The 19,974-nt window shown below is 31.5% G+C and overlaps 1 protein-coding gene and 1 pseudogene across 4 annotated transcripts; one reads left to right on the top strand and one right to left on the bottom strand.

Annotated features, from left to right (window-relative positions):
* Positions 1 to 9,196: 9,196 nt before the first annotated feature.
* LOC111313530 (small ribosomal subunit protein uS13c-like) lies at positions 9,197 to 11,674 on the top strand (annotated as a pseudogene). Its single transcript, XR_016332427.1, has 3 exons — positions 9,197 to 10,562; positions 11,049 to 11,271; positions 11,379 to 11,674. The product of XR_016332427.1 is annotated as a small ribosomal subunit protein uS13c-like (transcript).
* A 1,946-nt stretch (positions 11,675 to 13,620) lies between these two features.
* LOC111314545 (inositol diphosphatase DSP1-like) lies at positions 13,621 to 19,594 on the bottom strand. 3 transcript variants are annotated; one of them, XM_022916003.2, is made up of 6 exons: positions 18,877 to 19,591; positions 18,642 to 18,735; positions 14,540 to 14,597; positions 14,399 to 14,442; positions 14,192 to 14,307; positions 13,621 to 14,077 (listed from the first exon to the last, which is right to left on the bottom strand). In XM_022916003.2, the coding sequence occupies exons 1-6, from the start codon at positions 19,146 to 19,148 to the stop codon at positions 14,065 to 14,067; spliced, it is 597 nt and encodes a 198-aa protein (XP_022771738.1). In that variant the 5' UTR covers positions 19,149 to 19,591; the 3' UTR covers positions 13,621 to 14,064. The 3 variants fall into 3 exon arrangements, with proteins under 3 accessions (XP_022771738.1, XP_022771737.1, XP_089608388.1); XM_022916002.2 differs by having other exon boundaries at positions 13,621 to 14,307; positions 18,877 to 19,587; XM_089752262.1 differs by lacking the exon at positions 14,540 to 14,597 and having other exon boundaries at positions 13,621 to 14,307; positions 18,650 to 18,735; positions 18,877 to 19,594.
* Between the last annotated feature and the right edge of the window lie 380 nt (positions 19,595 to 19,974).

Below are 19,974 nucleotides of genomic sequence, written 5' to 3'. Positions count from 1 at the left end.
AACTCAAATATGGTTTCAAAATCGCACACCTGACCTATCTTCAGTCTTTTGATCAAAACTTAGTGAATTCTAGCTTGATTTACTTTAATTTTTTTTTCTAGATTCCTAGTTCATAAAGCTATAATCCTGTAAAATTTCAACCTCAAATTTCATCTTTACAAGTACAATTAATTCTTCAAAGTTAAGGCTGAATCTAGAAGGCAGAAACAATCCATGCATGAGAACTTGATGAATGATGATCCTCTCTCCTTCTAAGTGTTCGATTTGATTCTCTCATACTTTACATTCTTAGTTTTACATGTTTACTCATTATTTTTTAATTGATTACATTTATTTTCATGAATTCATTTAGTGTTTGGATAGATTTAGTTGTTAATGCTATGTTTTTCTCTGTTTTGAGTATCACTTGAGTTGCCAGTTCATTAAGCTAGTTTTTCTCTATTTTGCTACTATTTTCTTGTTGAATTTTGTAGCAAACTTGATTGATGAATTGTTTCTTAGCTCATTTCAAGTTTATTTTCATTATAAGCTTCTAGACCTAATTTTTTCTTTCATCAACTCAGTGAGTTTCAGTTGAATTTCACTTTATATTTAGTTGTTTCTAGTTAATTCTTGTATTTTCTTGCACTTTTTGTTCTCCAAATTAGTTTTCCTTTTGGTTCCTTAGTTAATCTTTTCAATTCCAATTTATGATCACTTGTTTTAGCATCAATTAGATGTAGATCAATTAATTCACATTTGGTTACAAGTTAGTTGTTAGTTGTAGTTTTGTGTTCTTTCATTACATTGTGCAATTTTTCTTCAACTTTTGCTTTTCAAATTGATTTCTCATGATTTTTTTTTTATATATCTTTGAAATTTCAGCTTGTTTTAAAGAAAATTTAAAAGAACAAAAATGAAAATTCAGATTTAATATACTGGTTTTTAGATGTATTCTCTTTCTATTATATGTGTGTGTTTAGGGTTGGAGTTGGATTTGTTTTGAACCAATTACTTTAAAGTTTGGGCTGTAGCACTTGTAATGTTGATAACTTATTTGTAGAAGAATTTCCTTTATTTAATGTATCCTAAAGTTGATATGTGTTAAGATACTCTTACTTGTTTATTTGAATAAAGATCTAAACGTGGCCAAAGGATTATTTTATCCCAAAAATCAAGGAATTTGGGCTTTTTCCATAAATTGGCATGATTAAAAAAGGTAAAAAAAAAGATGTTCTAGCTTCAAGCTTTTAATGTCGAAACAAAAATTAAGTTAATTGTTTTAGTATGACCCATTATAAAAAATTTAGTTTTAGGGTTCAATCTAATTATTTTGTCACACCTATAAATCACAGTCATCTTGCTATTAACTATTGAGTTTGGGAGTTATATGTAACATGCCCTTTGTGTTTATATTTCTTTCAATCAGAAACTTTTTATTGATGTTATCCCCTTGAATCTTATTCTTCTTCTACTTTTGTATCAACATGGCTAGCAATATTTTACATGTGTTTGCCAATTGGATATGTACTCAGATGTGTTTACGGTAGAATAGTAAGTTTTCTTTTCTAACTTTGTATAGGTATTTGTTAAACTGATCTCTTTAATTCCTTCCTAGTTTAAGAATAAAATAACCATCCTTATTTCAAATGTGCCAAGTTTTACTACTGTCTATATTTTATGATGCTCTATGCTCGGCCTATATGTTAATCTAAGACAACTAGTAAACAGGTTGGCAGTCATTTAAATTAGCATTTTGCATTTTGGGTGGAAACCATTGTGATGCTTCCATTTGCTATTCTAGATTTTATTATGAAGCCTTTGTAGTTGAAAGGTGTAAACTGTAGACCTATCAAATAAGATTGATCTTCTATACTTTTTTCAATTACTTTCTGATGATTCTATAATATAGTTTTTGTTGCTGCTAAGTCTAAAAAAGCATTGATCTCTATAGACACAGCTGTACCATCAATTTAAGATACAACATAGTTGAGCATAGTTGATTTATCTATTACATAATTTGCATTTTCTTGTTGAAACTCTGTTGCGTGGTCATTTTATCTTGAATGATTGGTTTATTTCCCTTTTGAAGCATTTGAATCCATTCATTTTTATGAATTTATTTACAAGCTGAAAATATGATTTGAAATGGTTTATCTTATTAACTTCATGGAATCAAATAGTTTTTATCTTTTTTCAATGCAATCAAACATGAACTTGATTGAAAATCTATCTCTCAACCTTTCGCATGTTCCCATTCCCTCAACTTATATGACACTACATTTCAAGTCTAGCAATTTCATAATGAAATATGCAAAATGGAAGAACTATGATTGTGAAAGGTATTTTCATGACATGCACTCAGAGAATGAGTGTATATTCTTTTACCTTGTGCATTTATCTTGATCATTGGCCAAAAAATATATCTTAGTTTGTTGCTTTGGTTAAATATATTTCTCTGTTATTTCTACATGTATGTAACAATAAGATCTTGTATATCTTCCTTGATTTTATCTTGCATTACAAAATTTATAGTATTTTTTATAGCTTATTCAGTGACATTTTTCAATCAGTATAGAACATGAAGTTGTGGAGATGATAAATGAAATGTACTTGATGCATTTTTAACAACACATTTTGCGGTTAGAAATGTTCTATTTAGCAATGGAAGCCATTAGAAGGAATGGGCGTTGTAGGCTCCACTCAAAGCAAGTGTGACTCTTTCTATAAAGTTCGTTGATGGGCAAGAGGATAATAAATGCAAAATGAAATGTTATTGTATGTATTAAACTTTGTGTTACATGCATATTGGAACAAATTATGTATTTAGATATTTAAATATTTAAATATTTATAATATTCAGTTTATGAATTTAAATTTAAATTTATTTCTTTTAACAATTTTTATTTAATTATAATAAATATTAAAAGAAAATTAAAAAAATAAAATTTTTGATTTAGCGACGTTTGTATTTAAAAATGCCATTAAATGCTGAATTTAGTGACGTTTGTATAAAAAAACGTCGTTAAATTTAGTGACTTTTTTTTTATACAAACTTTGCAAAATTAATAGCTTTTTTTTTTATACAAACGTCACTAAAGTTACGATGTTTTTCTAATTAAAATGTCACTAAATTAGTTGCGTCTCAAAGACACAAATATTGCCATATTAGTGACATTTTTTAGATATAAACGTTGCTAATATAGCGACGTTTTATAAAAAATACCGTTATTTTTCATGATGCGTGTATAATCAGCATTCTTATTGATGATTTTTGTAAACATCATAAATATTTTAGTGGTGTATATAAATACCGCTAAACATTAAAAAAATATCATTAAAAATCTAAACCCCGTAGTACTTTGACTTGTCCTCGTTGACTTTATTTATGGATTAAATGTTACTTCTTTGTGGGAAAACATGACGACTTTGTGTATGATAGAAACCTAATGTTTTACTAAGTCAAATTATTCCCATGAATAACCACACAGTAACACAAAGGCTGGCGGCTAAAACCTTGAAAAAACTTGTAAGAGGAAAGTCATTAACCAAGATCATATAAGCTCCATTAATGGATTAGAAGAACATATTGTCAACATAGGACGAGTGCAGCTATAATAATATAACATGATATATTATCAAATAATCTCATAGTAGGACAGCTAACCAAGACATATTTTTGATCGGTAAGTACTGTATTCCCCACCGAAAGAAAGAAAACAAATGTGTTTAATTTCCAAAAAGAATCCACATGATGATGCACGTGCACCTCCAATACTCGTCAGAAATACCATTAAAAAAATAATCAATGCTTCATTTTCCCAAGTGACCTTCATTAAAAGATGGCCGATATGACCAATTGTCTGCTGTGTAAGGAAGTTTTACGATCCTTTTCTTTGTGGGGGTAAGCATGCATGATGAATACTTTGTCAGCTTGAAATTAATTTTAAACCAATCTTAGAAAATAATGTGGGGAATGATGAAGAATTCATCATCAATTCATCAAAGAGAAAGTCTTTAAGATGCTCACATTATGGTTATAATCCACATAAGCTTTCAACTAATGAATCAAAGTGCATGGAGCAGCCATAATGGGAATGTGAAAGAAGAATAAACCAAGTATCATAAAAGTTAAACCTATAATTTAAATTAGTTGATTTATACAATTACGAATTGATATTTAAGAAGATTAAATTTTGAAAATCTGTACTCACAATCTTTTCTTTTTTTAATTTCAAATTATAATTTAAAATTGGAATTTCAGTACTCATGATTTTTTTCCTATCCTAAGCTATGACTTTTTTATACCAAAATAAAATCCATAAAAGATCAAACATATTTTTCTCTTGTAATAATGATAACCTGAATCCTCATTCAAATATGGGTTAGCTGCAATGATAATTCAGATCATAAACAAACGTATTAAAGCACTTTTCGGGGATCAGAAATGCCTCTCAGTTGGCTTATCTTGATTTGTTGTAAATGGAATATTGGACTTCATTGTCTTCTTTTGCAAAAGCAATTACGGTGGATCTTGGCACGCTCGATGCATAGATCTTACAAAAAGTCTGCTGCCACCAGGGCATAAATTTAGAACAGATTCAATGCATCGTCAACTCTCCTTAAAGCCACAAAGAAAGATAAATCAAGGCAAGTTTTATTTTTATCAATCGAACCGAATCTGAATTTAATTTAATCAATTTAGTTAATTTTTTTAATTAATCGAATAATAAATATATTTTAAAATAAATTATATTTTAAATTTTAAATTTTTTATATATTAAATAAATTAAATAAAATTATTTAATAAAATATTTAAATATCAAAATATTATGCTAAAAATTCTAATATTAAATTTGTTTTTAATTTAAATTTGTTTATTTTATTAAATATTTTGTGTTTTTATTTAAGATAAATTATTTAAATATCATTTGTAATTGTACCATATTTCAAATATTAAATATTTTGAAGTATTTTTATAATTTTAATATTTAAAATTTTAATTATTATTTTAATATAAAATAACATGCATAAAATTTTTAAAATCTTATTTGATATTAAAAATAATTGAAGTAAATTTTAATTAATTATTAACTCATAAATATAAAAAATATAATAAAATTTATTATATACAAATTTTAATTTAATATTTTTCATGATTATGATTATTTTTCAGGCCAAATTTATGACAGATCAGCCATGTTCTGCATTGTGATGGTCGCATACTTGCATTTGTGCTGAAATTTGTGAGCGGATTATGAGGAAAGTTGATTGATCCAAATCTAAATACGACCTCCGGGATTAAGATCAACATTAATTTGATGTAGTTTAAGCCTTTTATAGGTCATTTGATTAGCAAGTATTCCTTCTATCCATTTTTTTTTTTTTTGGGAATATCTCAAATCATGTCATATTTTTTTTAACATCTAAAATTTTATTTTTTTATATTTTAAAATTATATTATATTATATTTGTAAAATTGATTGAATTTATAAAATTATTAATTATTTAGCTATATTTTTAAAAAAATTTTAATTTAGTATAAATATATAGATTAATATATATATGAATTTATATTTAATAATATTATTAATAATATACCAAATAAGTATATAATATTTTTAAATATCAAATAAATAAACTTAAAATTATAAAAAATAATATTATCCATTTAAATTTAAAGGTACAAGTAGACAGTAAAAAAATGGCAACGCAAGCTTTTCGTTCAATTTTAATTATTATATTTTATCCTTTATTTTTACTTTTATTACGTCAAAAATAATAAAAAAGAAAAGATAACTCAACAACTCATGAATTGACCGAAAACTATTAATCTACTAAAACGAGTCAAAATTAAAGGAAATAATTAATATTATTTTATATTAAATTTAATATAAAAAATTATATCTAAATATATTTTATTTTAATATAATTGAAACGTATCGATCATCATGAATTATATCAAAATGAGATTAATAATCTTGATCAAAATGATGCAAAATTTAATAATTGAAAGTCAAAATTAAAGTTAAGAAACAAAATAATATTGGGTTCAAAATTTACGAAAAAAAGTATTTCATTTATAATTTTTTATTATAATTTTAAATTATTCAATTATAATAAAAATTATTTAAAAATTTATTATTTTTTTAATAAAACTTGGATTCATTAAATAAAAATACAACTCTCTTTTAGTACATTATCATAAAGCTCATCCAAAAATTCATCCAACTAGATAAAATTTTCCTTTCTAGCTATGGTCATTTTTGCTAGCCTACGAGCCACCTCATTTGCTTCTTTATGCGTATAAGTGATTCTCCACTCAATAAACCTAAATAGCTCCACTTTGGTATCCCCCACTAAGCTTTCTATCACAAATTGGTTTGGTCCCATATTTTGTTTAAATTGTGAAATTACCGTAAGTGCATCACCCTTCATGATCAACCTCTACATTCACAAGTTTCTTGCAAATTGCCATTCTGGCCAACGCGATGCCTTCAATGACTTCTGGGTCTCTGATGCCATTCACGCTCATAGAAAAAGCTCTTTTTACCATGCCTAAATGGTTTCTTGCGATAGCTTCAAATCCTACTCTATTATCCTTTCTTTCAAGGGCCCCATCAAAATTAACTTTCAGCCATCCTTCCATAGGTGCTTTCCATTTATCTACCATTTTTCCCACTGTAGCCTTTTCATTTTCTTGAGCTCTGCTGTACTCTAGTAAAAATTGGTGTACAAATGTCACTGTGGCTTAAGTCGTTCTGATTATATTACTCTTGAGTTCATTGTTCTTAGCCCCCTACAATGCCCAACACATTGTTGCAAATATGCCCAGCTCATCTTTATTCAGTTCATTTGTCACCCAAGCCAACCATTGTCTGACATCCTTTATCTACCTATCCTGCTAGTCTTCATTTACGAATGCCAGCTTCTAGTTTTCTTTCGCACGTATATAGTCCCTTATAGCATGCATTGTTGTCTCCTTTTTCTCATCGCATCTCGGACATCTTGCATTATTTATAATTCTTTTCCTCTGTAATGTTTCATGTATTGGTAAGATATCATTCCATATCCTTTATGGAAAGATTTTAATCTCAATAGGTATAGACAGTCACCAGACCCGCTTCTAGAATAGATTCAGAATGTTATTGCCCATGCTTCCATTATCCTCTTCCCCCTGGCCTGTATTCATTTCATTCAAGACCAATCTATGACATCCACTCTTCATAGAGTAGACTCCACTCTTGGTGTAGTGCCAAACCAAAACATCATGTTGACTACTCAAAGCTAATGGGTATAGCTCTGATCTTTTTGCTATATCCTCATGGAATATATTATCTAGCTTTTCATCATTCCATTGTACCCCATTTGCATTGAACAAATCCTTCACCATTTCATTGCCTGGTGTGTGGTCTGTTTGAGGAGTGTAACTAAAGTTGCGCACTGTTGGGATCCACTTATCATGCCAAATCCTGATTCTTTCTCTATTTCCCACATGCCACCTCAAGCCAAGGTTTAGGACAACAATTCCCTGCCAAATGTTTCTCCGGGTATAGGAAGGTGCTATCCAATTCTATATCAAGAAAATTAGTTCTAGAGAAATACCTGGCTTTTAGCACCTTGCAAATAAGCAAGGAAGGATTTTGTACGAGTCTCTATCCTTGTTTCGTAATAAGGGCCTTATTGAACAAACTCATGTCTCTAAAGCCCATTATACCCTCTTCTTTCCTTATACATAGTTGCTTCCAACTCATTTAGTGAATTCTCTTTTTTTTTTTTTTTTATAGAGTGCTGCCACCAAAATCTACTAATAATCATGTTAATCTTATGGCATAGGCTTTTTGGGAACAAAAAGCAGGATATAGCATACGAGGACATAGATTGTAGAACTGCTTTAATGAATACTTTATTTCCTCCAGTTAATAGCCATATGTGACTCCAATGTTTTATTTTCTTATTCATTTTCTCTAAAATCTCCATGAAAGCCTTTTTTTTTTCTTCTAATAAACATAGGCAGCCCAGATATCTCTTCGAATTAGAAGTGGACTGGATCCCAAACAACCTCTTTGTCATTTTGATTGCATCTTCACTTGTACTTGAGCTAAAAAACAATCCTGATTTGGCATAATTGATTTGCTACCCAGAACCTTTCTCATACACCTTTAGCATGTCCCTTACCGTATTGCATTCCCTTTGCTTTGCCTTAAAGAAAAGCAAGCTTTCATTTGCAAAAAATAAGGTTTTTGGGCCTCAGGCACTAAACTTAGATTTCTTGTAACAGGCCTTCCCTTTAGTGACTGGATAAAAGTGTCGACAACTCTTCTGTATATATCAGGAACAAATAAGATGAAAGCGGATTCCCTTGACGGAACTCCTCTCCTTTTTTGTTTCATAGTATGCGGTAACTTATAGGCTAAAGTTTACTTTCTAATAAGGACATTATTAGATATAAGCTTACTTGGGACAAAGGTGCTTTGGTTTTTACTAATGCAAGTTGGTAACACCGGCTTTAATCTATTAGCTAAAGTTTTAGCAATAGTTTTGTTGACGTGGTTTCTGACAAAAAATCCGCATCAGGATCTTCTTTCTTCAAAATATTCTGAAGATTACAAATTGTGCATGGGTTCCCCCATGTCTATGGCAGTTCCAAGCTAGACGCTTCATTGCATTTAACGGGACTAAAAGCCAATCACCATCGTTTCATCATAATAGTCCTTTCTTACCTCCCCCTCATCATATTTTTTCTTTTTTGTATCACATCAACGTCCATATCCTTTGGTACACAGTCTCCATGCTTCCTTTTCCCATCTCAATTTGTCCACTTGTTTATGTATCCCTTACTTGTCTTACCAACCTCTAACATGTCGGTTTGGAGACTACTCTTTGTTCCTCTTTTTAGTCCTTATTGTTGTGTACCTTCCCCATTGTTTCATGCATGCTTTGTGCATCCCTGTGCTTACCATATTACTTTCCTTGTCTGGTTGGAGTTGCTCTATTAATGCAACCTTATCATCAGTCTAGTTATCCACATTTGGGCCATTAATCCCGTGTGCAATGGTCTTGTTATTATCACCTTTTTTTTTGTAGGCTCATATTCATTGGATTGGTTATATTTTCAAACTTTTGGTTAATTTCTTTAGACTTGGATCTATACCTTTTGGAACTCCAGCTGTGTGATTTCATATCCTATAAATTCCTATCATTATCCCCTAAAATAGCTCCCTCATTATTAAGTGAATCCCGTGATTCAAGCTCGTTCAAATTCCCTTGATCGGACGCCAAATCCAAATTTCGTGCAACTCCATCGCCGGCCATCATCGTAGGAGATCAGTTACCGTGGCTCCTGCTTTTGTTGTTCCCCTGAAACCTGTTAATAGCCTATCCTATCTTCCATGCCGAAGGTCTGCTCTTTAACGGTGAAGTACGGAGCCATGCACCGTATTGCCTTGTTGAACTATCATGATCCCCTTCCCTTTTTTTTTTTCCTTACATTTATCCATAACCCAACCTCTCACAAGCGTAACAGAAGCTTAGTAGCCGTTCATAGGATAGCCTATCCCATATTTCTTTTCCTTCCTCCCAATAGTGAGCAATACCGCTCTATATAGAGGTTTTGTAATATCAACTTCTATTCTGATACGTAGAAACCGAGCCCATCCATTTGCTCCAGGGTTGCATCAACCGACTTATGACCACCTATCTTCCTTCCTATCATTATCGCATTCATCTCATTCATCATCCCTAAAGGCAAGCCATACACCTTTATCCAGAATAGAGCAGTTGAAAATACATAATCCTCCAGCCACAACTTCTCATCAAATTTATTAAACATGATCAATTGTTTGTCAAAGCTGCATAGCCATCTATCAATCACTTTTCGCATATCAAAACCTGAAAATTTAAATAGAAATAAATTATCATCCAGATCCACAATTTCCACCTATTTGGCCAACTTTTCCATTTTAGCCAATTGTAAATGCTTCCATAAGCCTCCCAATTCTTCATCCATCCTTACAAAACTTACTACCGCAACTTCCATCCTCAAAACTCCAAGACCACTTAACTAAATAAATCTTGAGATAAATTCACTTGCATACCACATATTAACTTCTTAGAGAAGACCAACTCTTAGAAAACTCTAATATTTATTAGTGTGGATTTGGTATAAAATTTTAATCTATTTATGGAATTTTAAATTATAAGCGATTAATTATACTCTATTGACCAAAAAATGTAAAGCACTTTAGTAGTCGGATACTGTTACAGATGACATGACATAATCTCGATTGTAGATATCCTTTTAAAGTGACGTATGATTGCATCCTAAACAGGTCCTTTCACTTCTAAGTGCAATGTAAATGGTTGGTAGCTGAATCCGTACCTTAAACGTGCACCGTTCAGGATAAAGTTACTTGCAACCTTAAGCTATTCCTTTCACTCGTTTGGTTACCCAGAAAATTGAAAGAAAAATGGCGCAAACCTTGGCGATGCCCGTCGCATCTTCTCTCTCCTTTATATGCCACAAAACAAGCTCTCTTTCTCTCTCTAATGCTGTTTCCCTTCCAGTTTCAAACCATCCAAAGGTAAATACCTTCTGGCTTCTGATTTCCAATTTCAATTCTGGGTTTTTGACTCTTTTGTTTTCCCTTTATTTTTTTGCCATTTTATTTCATTTAATTGCTTCACCCTCTGTTTAGGTTTCTTTAAAAAAAGAAACAAAGAAAGTAGCAAATATTAGCTAAAATTTCATTATGTCTGTGCAGTTTTGTTCATATTATTGCCCTGAAAATGACAAACGGAAATTAATTTGGTTTGCTTGATTGTTGTTTTAGGGTTTAGGCAAAGCAAGGTTCTATATATTTGAAAATTGAAGATAACTTTGGTATGCTTAGTTGGTGTTTCAAACTGAAAATTTTTAATCATATTCAAAATGAAGAATTCGAAAGTTTGTGCTTTTTCCTAGTTTAACTGTAATTTAATAAGTTTGGAAGCGAAATTCTAACGTATTTTTCTTGTTTTTTTTGGGGTTTTCATTTTTTTGTTATCTCTTCTGTTTTGGAATCAATTAGTATCGTAGTCTAAGCATCGAATGCGTTCGTGTTGGAGGAGTGGAAATTCCAAACAACGAGAGTGGGGTTCTCTCTTCGGTATATCCATGGGATCGGCCGTTCTAGGGCTCGTAAAATTCTATGTGATCTCCAAACGGAGAACAAAATCACTAAAGATTTGTCCGAGGAAGAACTCATTACGATTCGTGATGAAATCTCTAAGTATATGATTAAAGGCGACTTGGTAATTGCCTTGCTCCTTCTTGCCCTGTTTCAACACATCTACCTGTGAACATTTATATGTCTAAGCCATTTGAGTTTCTGTTTTTATCTTTTTCTCTGGTATTGTAGAGGCGGTTCAATGCTCTTAACATAAGGCGATTGAAGGAGATTCAGTGCTACAGAGGGTTTCGCCATATTCAGGGCTTGCCTTGTAGAGGACAGCACACCAAAAACAACTGTCGAATTTTGAAGGGTAAGAGGGTTACTATTGCTGGTAAGAAGAAAGCCCCTCGTTAATTTAATTGATTCTGTTTTTTATGAAGTGATTGCATGATTGTAATTATGGCTTCCCAATGAATGCTTTGTAGTACAATTTGATTTGATCATTTTTGTGTTGATATCAAATGCAATTTGCATTCTCTCTATAGTCCGGATGCAACCTTTGATTTTTACATTATCTTCGCTTTTGTTGGAGCATCAACCTGGAAACTTAAAATACGATGATAACTTAAAATTTGATATGAAAATAATAAAAAAATAAAAATGATATAATTTAAAATTTTATAAAAAAATCATATGAGTTAACAAAAAATGTATTTTGTATTTTGCTATGTTGAAATTAATTGTGACACAATATTTATGTAAAACATGATATAAATACATGAATTATTAATATTTTAGATATCACGAATATATGAATTGTAAGATAGTGCATTTGAATGAGTCACTTGAACCGCCTGTAAGATAGTGGATTTGAACGAGTCACTTGAACTGCCTAAATAGCTGCTTCGGAGACTATAATTTGGCAGTTCTTTAGAATCCACAAGGCCTTCTGTTTTCCTGGTGGGTTTCACCCATTCAGAAACTGGATCGAAAAAATGGGATTCTAGTTGTAAGATATCTAATGAAAACGTAGGTGAAAAATATCAAATATTGGAGTTTCTTTTGGTATACTATACAGATGATTTGATCTGCAAAGATCATGATTGGGAATTGTTTGATTGTTTTTCTCCAAGTAAGAGGTGAAATATAATCGACTTGAACTTGGGATAGCTATTTGAAATCTTAGTGAAAAACCAAATTTGTTATCTCATGTTGCTTTTTCGTGAAAAAATACCAATTGAAGTAAAGGGATTCTTTAAATAATAAAGAGTTGGATCAACTATTCAATCAAATAATATTGATCATGTTACTTATCTCTTCTCTAGAGGTAAATGAGCTATTTTTTCACAAAATTGTACCCAATTTCATGTGACAATTTCGAAAAAAAGCTTTTTGTTAGTTGGAGGAAGAATCCGTAGAAATCAGATTTTTTTAGAAATATATCGAGAGAATTAAATTTGATTAAACAATATATGATTGGTAAACAAGGACTGATTTTTTAATAAAGTACGAAATAGATTATTAAATATTCAATAAGATTCCGATAGAGTTTCATTCAGGTATCGTATTTGCTCGAGATTCCACTCCATTGATTATAGTTATTTTTTGGGGGCCATCAAAACAAGCCCGAAAAGTACAAGGCCTAAAACAAATATATATATATATATATATATATATATATATTATGTATGACTGATGATATCAGGGTTGCCCATATCATGATCAGGAAATAAGAGTTCGCACTGCTCAGGCAGACAGCGTAGGCCGCTCAAAATATTTATAGGAATTGATGCAATAATTCAATATACAAATTTTCAATCATCCCAAAAGATCCTTCCTATTCCCCTGGTAGAATCAAACGTGTGGAAGGTCTTCGGATCGGTCGTCTTGACAACCAGCCATCTGGCGGACAAGGCCACAAGGCGAAGAGCTCTTTTAAGAAATACTCTGAATTGTGGAACTGGAACTTGCAAATCAATGAATCATGCCTTGAGCATGGCTTAATACTATATGGATTCCACTAACCTTAAGAAAAATTAAAAATAAAAAGCAAAGCCAAGCAATATGTTTGAGAGGTGACGCAACTTTCAGGGAGAAAATGGATGGGGAAGGGAGATCACGGATGGTGACACTGGCTGGAGCTCAAGTGTATCTTTGGATTACATTCGTGAAGACTGGTTCTTTATTTCTTTGGATTTATGCCTTAGTTTCAAGTTCAAGAGGCAATTATGCTCCTTTCATCCTTCTTATAACAATAAAACGAATCTACAAGAAAACATTGCTTCACACATTTAACTGTCTTTTTAATTTTACCTCCTGTCCTAAATATATAAAAATTCAATAATTTCACTTTGCCTCACCATGCTTATCACCTTCATCTTAGCATGATTCGAATATGTCTTTTTAAGGTCATTCCAATATCTATTTGCAGAATGTTAAAACATAATTACTGAGATATAAAACAATGAGGTAACGCCACAAAGGAAAATGTTTCCAAAGGACTGACTTAAATTCTATATGATTGATAATTTGACTAGCCAACTGGAATCAAGTGTATACATTGCCTTTCTAGCTGCGTTGCCTATAATAACAGCTTGGCAGGTAGAATAGCTGTAATCTTGATTCTTGTTCACAGTCAAAAATTGTCTAAAAACAGTAGAAAAAGCTGACAATAATTTTCAGAAGAAACATGGATATAACTACTCGAGGCATCAACTATGGCAAGCAGAGAAGCTTCTGAGTAAAACAATAAGAGAACGAAACAAAAACATGAAGAAACGATGGGGAGGGAGATCTGAACACCGAACATCACAACAGGATATCGCTACTATGTTAGCCTTTTATTGTTTTCGAAAAGGAAAAAAGAAGAATAATCCCTTTACCGCCAAAATGCAATTCAGGAACTCATCGCCTTTTCCTATTTATTCCGGACCTAGCATTCTCCTCTGCAAATGAAAGAAAGCAAAAGCCTTTCAATACATGCAGTTGTTTACTTCTTGGAGCAAGAAAATGACATTGGCAGATGCTTTAAGCTAGAAACATCAAACAACTCCATAAACCTCTGATCCGCAACTCTAGCTTTTGCAGCTGCAAACCTTTGATACTCATCAAAGACAGAAGACAAACACCATCTTTGCAATTTTCTTAGGCATCCAACCAGACAGCCAGTTCGGTGCTGGAAATACAAGAACAAAGCAACATTATTAAACTCAGAAGGTATTGAGTTGTCATAGGTATGAAATAAAAAAGAATCAACATGCACATACCTTCCCTCGTTTACAGTGAATTAGAACTGGGTGATTCCTTACGTCTGCATCGCATAGAGACAAAATTAAATTACTGAAAGTAATCAACCACGTTTAAATTAACCAGAGATGAAGTGTAATAGTGTTAAAAGCTTGTAGTACCAAGGACCACTTTTAGAGCTTCACGAATTGTATCCTCTGGTATATTTACAAATGGTTCCTGGATGAATTGTGTATATTAGTTTTACATAAGATCCCATTTCAAAGTAGCAATAAACTTCTTTCGATGGATAATACGTATTCTATGCAAGAACTGAGGCTTTTCAATACATTTAACTGAAGAAGGTGGATAGATAATAAATGGCATCCCTATTGTCAAGACCTATCTACAATACTAACAATACTGCATTCATTTACAGATATATAAGCGTGCTACTAGTCACTTCAAAAGCTCAAAGAAAAGGAGTTCATACATACATACGTGCATATATATATATATATATATAATATTAAATAACCTACATGCCATATGACATGAATATTGGACATCTCAATCTCTTTAAATCATCACATTTATAATAGACCATATATATTATGCAGCACTTATTTAACCATCTATGAGCAAGCCAGCTTCATTGCAGTTTCTGCAATGTCTAGTATACATGTGATGATACTAACATCTCTTTGCTAACTCAAAGTTACGTCAAGCTCACGCAGCATCAGATCATTTGACCATCTTTCTAGAGTAATTATCTTTATTTCAGAGGATCAAAATCAGTAAAATTTTACTTTCTTCTCGTGCACCATGGAGATTTATTGACATGATTCTGAAATTATACCCATTCAACAATGAGTCGAGTTATGCTAGACTTATGGTAGAATTAGGTTCTGTTCTATCAATATTTATCTCTATGATTGTGACAAGTGATTCACTCATAAGAGTCCAAATAGTAAAACCAGCATAGAAATTTATGATCATATATGCTTCATTGACATATAAGGGATGTTCTTCACATGGAGAAATTGGAGAACATAGAACCTAGCTGATTTGGCAAGAAGGTGCAAACTGATGGAGTACTTTTAAGGAAGGACTTTTGTGGGCTTATTTAAGTTTGAGAAGCTCTTATAAATACATTTATCTTAGACTTGAGATTTATGATTCAGACAACTGAAATTTCAAATCTTTTCTCGAGATTTTTTTAGAAATTAGTGTTGCTGCATCCGTATTCTTCCTAAGAAAGCCACAGCAACTTCCCTGGGACTTAACTAATTTAAGTCAGGAATCCAATTCTCCAATTTCTGTAATAACACCCCAATCCAAAAATGATGCAAGAGAAAACAAGCTAAAGAAAGAATGGGAAAAAAAAAATGCTACCATGCAAAGGGAGTAGGTTATAGCCGGCAAAATGAGAGATGACCAGGGAAGAACTATAAAAATATCTAGAAGGCACTTCCTGCCTTTTCATGAAGAAATGACATACAATGCAACTCCTAAGATATAAATTGATGTAAGGCAAAATCTTCCATGTATATAGCTTACATACAGAGAGCACATGGAAAAGAAAACAATTGAAATTTAGAAATTGAAAGGACTGAGAGAAAAAACTACATAGATTGAAAAGTGAATAAAAAAATTAAGCAGCTATACAAATTTTACCAAGAACCAACTGGTGATAAAGATGAGAATAAATACATGGGCAACCATATATGTCCCTAAACTATAAAGTAAAATGTAAAGCGGATTTAGGCTTAACAAGTTCAGAAAATCAAAATAAAAAATACATAGATCTTTGGCCACAAAATCTTGCAATAATCAAAGGTTAAAAAAACATAATAAATCAGATACCAATAAATTAAGACAGTGAATCAAACAACAAGGATAAAGAAACATGCTAAAACAAAAATGATTAAAGAGGGTCACAGCACAGAGCCTCATTGTGTTGTCATTTTGCCCATCAAGGTGGTCCTTGTTGCCCTAAAAACGAAACCTATTCAAATTCTTAAATCTAGAGCAGGATTGAAAAGTTTATTGCAAATTAAGAGCTTTCGATGTTAATTATAAAAGGCAATAGTCTATCACAGGCAAAGCAAAAGAATAATTTTGAGAAATTATCTTACACAGGTCCAAGTACAAGAAGGGGCAAGAGGACTAGAAGGAGTATATCATTACTTGCAAAGGATTTACTTACAACTTGGTAAAAGAAATAAAAGAATTTTACACAATGCTACAACTACTGCTGCATGCTCAAACAAATCACCAACACCAAAAAGAATGATGAAGATGACAAGGCAAAAATAAAATAGAAAATATGAGTGAATCCACTAAGGGATAGTTATTAGTTTATTTCTTCTCTCTAATTTTTGTTTGGTTTCTTACTCAAAATATTGCCCGTACATTCCAACCTCACAAAATAATTGACATCACAATTACAAATTCATAGTTGCATTTCTCTGAAATTGAAATTCATATAAACTGAACAAATAAAATGAGGAATTATTGGTTCTTAGAGGTTCACTTTATTCATAGATTGAGGTTGAAGTTTGAAATGATTCAAATCGTAGCATAAGTATGGTTCACTTGGGCAAATTTCACCAAAAACTTTAATCTTGTGACAAATATATATAAGCATGTTCATTATCAAATAGATAAGTTTTTACTATAATCAATTCCAATCTTAAAATATACACAGAATAGATGCTGCCTGCAACAAAAAGGCTCTCACTTTCAAACAAATGTTTTGACCCCAAACAAGTTTAACAGCATATGATGAAGGAACATCTTTGGAGTATTTGTCAGCAAGACCTCAAACAATCATATGCAGAGTCCTCGTAAAGACGTCTAGCACATGAAATTAACAATATCCATGGACCACAATGAATATGCTTACATATCATGCTAATCATATGCAGAGTCCTCGTAAAGACGTCTAGCACATGAAATTAACAATATCCATGGACCACAATGAATATGCTTACATATCATGCTAAGCTTAGCTAGTAGTCATAAGATTTTAAGAATTGCAACAATAATGCCACCATGAACAGAGTCTACTTTGTTAACACTATCCAAAAGTGAGTGCAATGTAGTCATATAATACTGCCAATTCAGAAGGAACACAAAATTTCCATGAGTCAGAAGAAATTACTTGCTCAGATAGTTTTTATAATAGTGACTGATTCGACTACAGTTTACAAGATGACAAACAAATTGTGCTCGCCACACCAGCTTGATGTCATCATGTGTACTATTGCCCCAACCTCAGTTCTAGACAACTGAATTTAAAAGAATCCAAAATTTCTTGAATTGAGTAAGATTTGAAGATTTTATGAAACGGTAATATGGAAATACACAAATTCATCTTTGAGACTATAATCCTCAATTAGAAATTTTAGCATTTAAAGCATCAAATATATATTTCCACAGAATCTAAGATTATTGGAAGGAAAAAAGAAAAGAATGCATTATGCTAATTGTTGCAACTAATTTCTTTTAGGAATTAAAAATTAAAAAGAGCAAGAATTCACAAAAAACAATTGAAATGTCAGCCAGCTGCTTGATTCCATTTCTCACGATTAACTCAAATACCAAAATGTAACTTGTAGTTTTGTGGAATGCATATTAACATAAAACGAACCATTACGTGTAACAAATCAAATAAGACTAATAATACAAATCAGAACCCTAAGCTTTCATAAGCATACAATAATGAACCAAATGCAATAATTGGACAAGCAAATTTTTGGACTAAAAGCATTGTTTAGAATTGAGGAAAAAAAACCCCTCAAAAATTAACTAGACTCATTCTAGAAGTTCGGCGAATTAAATGAGAATAATTGTAAGAACCTAAACCTGATAGCATAGTGGATGGTTAAAGTAACGCCTAACAAAATTAAGATACAACCAATCCCCTTATCGTTCATTAGGGTTTATGACACTCAAGCATAGCACCATAATTCCCTTATCCTGCTAATGCTACATTGTAGGTCTTTAAAATATAATAATCACTTAAATGAATAAATTTGGCAATTATTTGGTTAAGAATCAGGATCATCATCAAATTCTAGGCTCAGAAACATAACAAACTAGGGCAATCACATTTGATTTCAATTGCAAAACATTTTTTTTTTCACATAAGAGATCGCTGCCTGGGATAAGGAAAAGATTCCAGGCGTTGGCATTTCAATTGCAAAACATATTTGAAGAACCTGATATGGTCAATAAAAATAAGCAACTTTGAAAGATTAAAAAAAAAAAAAAAGTTACCTTGTTACCTTCAATTCCAAACTGAAAAAGCCTGATTCCATTGGACTTTAAAAACTCAGTGTTGGCTTCTGGGTACGGCTCAGGACACAAATATCTAACATAAAAAAAAAAATAAAAATAAAAGAAAAGCAAACAAACCAAAAAGAAAGATACCCTTTAACTCAAAATACAAAAATTTGCATGAAAAAATTAACTTTATTTAATAAAAAAAAAAAAAAAGAAACTTTGGTCTTACATGATGGAGCGGAGGTTAAGCGTTTGGAGAAAAGAGAAGTTGGCAGAATAAGGGAAACCCGACCTGAAGATGCCATTGTCAACCATAGCAAAGTTCAATGGTGGAATCAAGCTAAGGTCATCACCCGTGTTGTAAGCGACCACCACTGGAGACATAATCGGCGGCGACATATCGACGTGGTCAACGGTGGCAACCACTTCTATGGTTCTGCATATCTGTTGACTCCCTTGTTGTTGGTTTTGGTTGAGTTCGGTTTTAGTGTCTTCATTCATGAATGAAAAAAATGAAACAAATACTCAGAAGAAAGAGAAAAAGAGAAAGTTGGGATCAAAGAGAATGTGCTTTTATGGGGTACGGATGATTCTGAGTTGAGGTGCCGGGTGATGACAGTTGAAAGAGAAAGAAAAAACTGGTGCTGCGAGTGGGGGAAGTTGGTGGTTAAAAGTGGTTGAAGATTGGATTTTGAAATGAACATGGTTTATTTATAGATCGAAACAAGGCTTTTTTTTTTTTTTAAGTGAGAAATTTTAGTGAAAAATAGACAGAAGAGAGACGGACGGCATGGAAAAGAACACAGGTGGCTTTTTGGGTTGAAAACGCTCCATTGTTTTAATAATAAATTTACAATTTCTTCAAAAACACAGATTAGATGATTTTTTTATCTACAGAAAAAAAATTTAAGAAAAATACTAACACACTTTCCCCGTTGTTAAATTTTGACAGTATAATTTAAGTATATTTTAATCCAAAAGGAGTTATAATCTAAGCTGTCTAATTTATTACGTTGTTTGTTCTAACAAGTTTCGTTTGAAAAACAAAAACATGAATTCGGAAGTGATTGATAATTTTGGACTTAGTCAAAGAATATGATGAGAAAATAATATGGAAGTGATATTAATTAAATTTTTCATGAAAAAATATATAAATTTTTTAAATATTAAAAAATATATTAAATATGATATAATAATTTTTATATTTTATATGTATTTATATAATATATATAAATATAAATATAACTTGTCAATATAAACGTATTTGAGATTTGACTTTTTGTAAGATTTTTTTATCAAATTCGTTTTATTTTTAATTTCCAATAAT

Source organism: Durio zibethinus, chromosome 23 (genome assembly GCF_047325235.1).
Source record: "Durio zibethinus cultivar Kanyao isolate XHJ-2024 chromosome 23, ASM4732523v1, whole genome shotgun sequence".
Classification (NCBI taxonomy): domain Eukaryota; kingdom Viridiplantae; phylum Streptophyta; class Magnoliopsida; order Malvales; family Malvaceae; genus Durio; species Durio zibethinus.
Note: the sequence above shows the minus strand (reverse complement) of the source record. Positions and strands in the feature narration are given on the sequence as shown.

Coding starts and splice junctions, on each gene's coding strand:
- LOC111314545 (XM_022916002.2), bottom strand. CDS start 19,148: ATGAATGAAGACACTAAAACCGAACTCAACCAAAACCAACAACAAGGG. Junction 14,598..18,641: donor TTGGAATTGAAGGTAACAAG/GTAACTTTTTTT, acceptor CAATTCATCCAG/GAACCATTTGTAAATATACC. Junction 14,443..14,539: donor AGCTCTAAAAGTGGTCCTTG/GTACTACAAGCT, acceptor TATGCGATGCAG/ACGTAAGGAATCACCCAGTT.